The sequence below is a fragment of the Chanodichthys erythropterus genome, chromosome 2, assembly GCF_024489055.1.
Source record: "Chanodichthys erythropterus isolate Z2021 chromosome 2, ASM2448905v1, whole genome shotgun sequence".
NCBI classification, from domain to species: domain Eukaryota; kingdom Metazoa; phylum Chordata; class Actinopteri; order Cypriniformes; family Xenocyprididae; genus Chanodichthys; species Chanodichthys erythropterus.
In genome coordinates, this window is record NC_090222.1 from 3532704 (window position 1) to 3539343 (window position 6640).

Consider the following 6640-nt stretch of genomic DNA (forward strand, 5'->3'; position numbering starts at 1 on the left):
AACAAGAAAGCCATTTACATTTTTCCTCTGTTCACTGCCACACTGTGTGGAGCATATTTTATTTCAGTGGCCAGTATTTGGGAATTTGGACGGTGTGAAGGAAAGGGATCGGCAAAGTGAGAGGATGAATAATCCATTCTGCTTTAAAATCCAGCATGGAGGGCAGACAGGAGTTCATCTTTCAGGTGCAAATGGAGGTAATGTGTTCGTCACATAAGCTGGCTCTCGCTTCAAACGGCAGGCGGTACTCAAGCACTAATTAAGCCATTTAAACATCCCTGAAGAAAACATGCTTCATATATGTATTCCTCAGAAAAGCAATCAGCAATATATTTAAAATCTCGCAGAGACGAGATGTTGTAAAATTCTTATTAATGTAACATCATTCAAATATTCTTTACTTCAGTATGCATATTGTAAAGAAGTTCACTGTAAAGTTCATTCCACAATGAATCAATGCTGAACTTCTCATGACTCATTTTTACGCCTCAGGGTCCATAAACATATGAATATTTGCTGAGATGTTCCCTCAGATAAAAAAATCCCTCAAAGGTTCATGTTGGTTAACCTTTATACAGTACATCAATCTCAACATGTTTTTCAGCAGTTTAATTAAAATTCGCTTTGATATTTTTGTATTGTAACAGAGAAAAACAATAAGCCTGAAACATTTTATTATTTGCATTGATTTGTTTTTCTTAAAAAGAATAACAACTATTGACACACTTCTGTTAGAAATTATGATGATTAACATGAAAACCATAAAACAGGAATTGATAGAGGACCCCTGTAAACATGTGAAAATTAAAGTCATTTAATCAAAACCTTTGTTTTAAAGTTGTTGTTTTTACTATCTTGAACACTTATGTTTGTCACTGACCCAAATATAGCAGAAATTGGGGCTAGTTGCCATAATTTAACATAAATCAGTCAATTGAGCACTAGTGTTGTAGACCAAGTCGAGACCAAGACCAAGGCAGGGCGAGAACGAGTTGAGACCAAGCACTCAAATTAATCTGAAAGATCCACATTTACTGCCTGAGAAATGTCTTTTTTAATCAATAAATAGCTACAATTAGAATAATAAGAAAAAGCTTATTAAAAGCTGCATCTGACTTGGTAAAATTACAAATGTCTAAACAAAGTTTTGTTTATTGAACGTTTGTATAAAATCGATATCACATTTGGTGAAAACAGCTCTCTTGCTCTTGTTATATTGCTTTTTTAATAATTATGTCATATGGAGAAAAATCCAGATCTCATACAAGTTCTTTTTTGTTGCAGCAATATCTTGTATTTGATGGCCATTTGTTTTAATCCCTCATAAACGTCTTACCCGGTATAAATAAATCAAATTAGAAATAAGTTATTGATTGCATTTGAAGCAATAAGTTTTATCTCCAGTTATACTGAATGATTTAGTGATATCCTCGCAATTGTGGTCTCGAAATAAAATCCTGAGTCCTCTTCTGAGACCAAGACAAGATCGAGTACAAATGTGATCGAGACCGACAGAAGACCAAGACCTTCAAAAAATGGTCTTAAGACCGGTCTCGAGTACTACACACAAAGCACAAAAAGCTACTGAACATTCCTGCCAGCTCTTTTACAGGTCATTAACACATGCTGATCTTTTGTGTTCTGTCTTTGTGTCACACTATATGGGATAAAATGTCAGAAATTCACTATTAAAATGACCTTTCTGTGACAGTTAAATATAGTAAACCAGTTATATAATAAAAAAACACATGTAAAGGATACCATTGTTTTTGCAGAGATATATTTAAAAATATATAAACATATGACAACTTGTCCCTTGTCCTGAGAACACAGTTCAGCCTAATTTATAGATGTCTAAATGAAGTGTGCTTTTATGGTTCACCTCTCACTCAATAGATAATACAAAAATAAGTTGATGTTGAAATTTAAATAATTGAAAAACAAATCAGTTTTGAACTAAGTGTTGGAAACCAACATGACTCAAAACTGTATAAAGTTAGGTCTCTGCTAAATAAAGGTTCTTTATTGGCATTGATGGAACTTTTAACTTCCATAAAATCTTTTATTTCCACAAATGGTTCTTTATAGTGAAAAATGTTTATTTAGATCATTAAAATGTTCTTCATCTAGAAGAATAAAAATTGTTCTTTTTTTAAGAATGGTTCTTTGGGGAACCAAAATGTCTGTAAAAAGTCCCCTTTTGGAACCTAAATCCTAAAGGGTATCCATCTTCAGTGGGTGAAATTGTCTTTCTGAGCCCACGTGATATCCTACTGTCATCTGAAGTGTACAGTTGACTCTGCCTTGAAGCCTCCTACCCCTGTCGACGAGCTGAAGCAGTGAGGTGAAGGAGCAGAACTCGGCTTTCTAGACAGACACACACTGAAGCGCAACTGTGCGCTCGGGCACTTCGCTCTCTGAGCGCGCAGAAGCAGCAGCAGCAGCACGTCCACGGAAGCGCAAAGGACACACGCGTAACTGATGGAGCAGATATATGACGGACTGCTCAGCATCTACCACGGAATAAAGAGCGAGTGCGAGACCACCATGCGCCTGGAGGAACCGCGCGCTCTGCCATGCTGAGCATCTCCCTCACTCTCCTACTGGCTCTGACCGCTACCGCCCGCTGCTCCAACAGCTGGAGCGACGAGGACCTGCTGCTGCCGCCCATCAACTCCTCCGGCAGATTCCTGGCCAGCCTGGAGGTGGATGTGGGCTACTCGAAGAGATCCGTGGAGGAGCCCGAAGCCTCCTCGCAGTGCAACGTGAGCGTGGAGAGACTCCCCACCAAACTCGTGGCGCGCTGGGACAGCAACTTCGGCTTCCAATGCGACGTGCTCATGTACACCACCAACAACCACGGCAAGGCGTTCTTCTCCGCCGCCTTCAATCGCGCGATCTCGCCGGTGTACATCGAGCACCTGGGCGTCACGGGCGGCCAGCAGGAGTTCCGGCTGTGCGTCGGATGCGGTCTGTCCAGGTACCGGAGATTCAGACGGGGCAGGTCAGAGGGTCAGCAGACGGGCGACTCCGTGCATTTCTGCTGCGTGGATTTCGCTCTGGACGAGCTGAAGGGGGACCGGAGCTGGAGGCTCAACCGCAAACCCATCGAATCCACTCTGGTGGCTTGTTTCATGACTTTAGTCATCATAATATGGAGCGTCGCTGCCCTCATATGGCCAGTTCCCATTATCGCAGGATTTCTGCCCAATGGAATGGAGCAGAGAAGGCCGAGGTAATAGAACAGAAATCAGCACCTTTATCTACAATAAAGGAGTTCCTAAATTAGTCGACTTGCCAAACGTTTTATGCTTAGTGGCAAAACATGTCATATATTTGCTTAAACAGTACTATTCTCGTGTTTGAAACAGCTATTATACCCACGTCTCCTGAATGGACTGAGATATTTTACTAGATTTGCTTTTATAAATTGATTGCTATAGAAATACAATATAAATGTCATTCTCAGATGTTTGTAATGTTTTTATCTGAAGATTCCTGACTGATTTCAAGTGTTTATAGCGTTTGAATAAAATATGGAGTGTGTCTCAGGAAAAACAAAGCTCTTTACAATGTGTGTAAATGCAGTTAGTTGGTGAATTAATACGAAAACACACGATATTCCAGTTACACTCGTAAAAATGAAGGTTCTTTGTTGGCATGGATGGTCCCATGAAGAACCTTTAACATCCATTCTGCAAATGGTTGATAGGAGAAAAATGCTTTATCGATTATTATTATTATTATATGTTAGTTTTGTTTGTTTGTTTTTTAAGAACTGTTGAGTGAAAGGTTCTTTGAGGAACCTAAAATGGTTCTTCTCTAGGATCATTCCGGGAAAAAAAAAAACTTTATTTTTAAGAGTGTTGCACTTTTAAAAGTTTGAGGACAGATTTCTTGTGTTTGTATTTGTTTGCATAAATAATAATAGGATGTGATTGACATTTCTTTAATGTTGAAAACTCAACTATAGTTTGAGCAACAAGGTGACAGGCAATCCATTTGTAAACAATGAAGTGAACATATTTGTATAAGGTTTATACTTTGTAGATCTGTCATAATTGTTATTTGTAGTATCAATAAATGCATAAAATATTCCTTTGTGGAGATTTTGTAGCAAGTCTCAATAGAGGAAGAGTCACTCTGTTGTTTAGTAATTCACAGCAAGGATACAAAATCAACAATAAAAGTGCAAATATAGCTGAAAGCGGCGAACAAAAACCACCAATATGGCTATATGGGAGATTGACGTGCGTCTTTCCAAATATTTTGTGTTTTTACTGCAAAGTCATACTGTACATGTGATGAAACAGCTCAAAAAAATATTGTAGTTCTAAGAGACAACTGACTTTCAAAAAAAGCCATTAAAGCGGACCCTCTTGCGGTCCTTCATCTCTCACATTGAGATGCACGTAGGCCTATACACTTTCAAATGACAACAACCATTTAATTCTTTAGATCATGGAAATGAAGGATCAAAAAATTAAATATCCTAAATAAAAAACCTGAATAAATAGTAAATATTTTCTAAAAAAGTGCAAAGTAACAAGTAAAAAAAATAATAATCTGCAAATGCACAAAAAGCACCATGGAGAATTTCCATTTACAGATTTTTTCCCTGACATTTCTTTTCTCAGTAAAGTAAGGGTGCACTATTGCTGTAAACCCAAACCCTACTTAGCACCCAGAAAGACATTTACATTTGCACCAGAACAGTGGATTGTGGCTTTGAAATTGAGAGCATTCTTCCAAATGGTGTGTAGTTGTCAGGAAAACACTATAACGCCTGACTGACAAAATGTTGGTGACATTCATTATAATCTAAACATAATGGGTGATATATTGCGTCACCAAAAATTATTGAGGTCATGTACATATATTGCACAATAAGTCGATATATTGATTATTGCGACAGGCCTACCACCTGCTGATCTGCTGCTAACATTTTGGTGCCAGATACCGCAGCACACCTTCAGGGGTCTAGAGGAGTCCATGCCTCAACGGGTCAGGGCTGTTTTGGCAGCAAAAGGGGGACCGACACAATTTTAGGAAGATGGTCATAATGTTCTGCCTGATTGGTGTGTATATAGGGTACAATGGGCCTAAAGGCACATCTTTAGAAAAATTAGCTTTCACTACTCCCATAGTGTATGATTGTAGAAAAAATATACAGCTATGGAAAAATTAAGAGACCACTTAACATTGATTTCTGAACTTGGAGTGGTCTCTTAATTTTTTCCATAGCTGTATGTGTGTATTGAACATTTATGGAGCAACAGATTTTGATCTGAACAGATCATAAATCATAAAAGTGGCTTATTTTGTTTAAAAATCTTACGAATGTATGGGGTGGCCTTTTACCCCACAGACACATAGGGTAAAACCAGCATGGGGCAAAAGACACACAGTATTCATACAAATACTAGCTAAAATAATATGTTTTTAATAATGTCTAACTTAATACTTGTTCAAAACAATTAAATTTTTTTTTCAATCGTTTTTTTTTTTTTTTTTAGCAAAATATATTTTCTGTTTTGTTCAATAAATATGTTGTCATTTAAATATTTTTATAGAAATAGGCCTATATTTTAAAAATATAGAAACAAAATCATTTTAAAAGGTAAAGATTCTGGAAGCACTGAAGGAGATCCCGTAATAATTTAATATAGCCTACAGTAGTAACAATACATCACATTTTATTAAATTATATGATTAATATCATATTTTTTTTAAATATGATGGTTTCATTATAAATATGGTGGGAGAACATCCAACTTGATATATAATATTTACCATAATTAACATTATGATAAACAGCTGGCCTGTTCCAGTTGTTGACATGACATGGATTCAGATGGTGAATATCATATATCAACTTGTGTGTCCACCTTGTGATAATCACCATATTTATAATGAAATCATCATTATACCCCAAATACCACACTTTTACATTCTTCCGTTATTGAAAAACTGTTGCTTTAATTGCCTTGAACAAAACTGAAAATCATTAAGAACACCTTTGTCTCAATATATATTATCTAATTTTATCGATTGTTATTTGCTCAATCTACAAGATTTTAAAAACATCAAATATTAATTAGCGCAGAATTAACTTTGCCCTGCTCTTCTCGATGGCGCCAGGATCAGCCAGATTTCCACGTGCATCTTGAGAAGCGGATGTTTAGGAAAGTGATGCGGCGAGTTTTTGTGCCATCTAGTGGTTTAGAGGGAAATAAAATCAAAGCCTTTTACACCGTGGAGCCTTTAACCCCGTTGTATCCTATATCATACATATATAAAATTATACTATTATATTAAATGGTTTAATAATTTAAAATCAAAAGCACAATTATGAGTATTATTCACACTTGCCATTATTTGCCAACAAGTTACAGATAGGTTAACTCATACTTCTGGTTGTAAACAGCAGCCGATGTCCGGTTTTAGTGGCAGGTATGTTACTGTACTGCAGGGATTCACATGGATGACTAACCTGGAATTCTGTCGCAAACGAGGATGCCGATTTTTTGTTTTTCTTTCTTCCCTCCTTCTTTCTAACAGTGAAACTAAAGTCTGCAGTCAGTGGCGAACTCTTACATTTCTAGTCTACTGTAAGGAGTTTATTGGATATTAAAAAGTC

At 37.0% G+C, this 6640-nt stretch overlaps 1 protein-coding gene across 1 annotated transcript; it reads left to right on the forward strand.

Annotated features, from left to right (window-relative positions):
- The first annotated feature begins 2382 nt into the window (after positions 1 to 2382).
- Positions 2383 to 3985, forward strand: LOC137024307 (transmembrane protein 158). The gene has a single exon (XM_067391688.1). It carries the CDS (start codon positions 2577 to 2579, stop codon positions 3237 to 3239), a length of 663 nt encoding a protein of 220 aa, XP_067247789.1. The 5' UTR covers positions 2383 to 2576; the 3' UTR covers positions 3240 to 3985.
- The last annotated feature ends 2655 nt before the right edge of the window (positions 3986 to 6640 follow it).

Excerpts from the sequence above, each read along its gene's own strand:
- LOC137024307 (XM_067391688.1), top strand. The coding sequence starts at position 2,577 with ATGCTGAGCATCTCCCTCACTCTCCTACTGGCTCTGACCGCTACCGCC.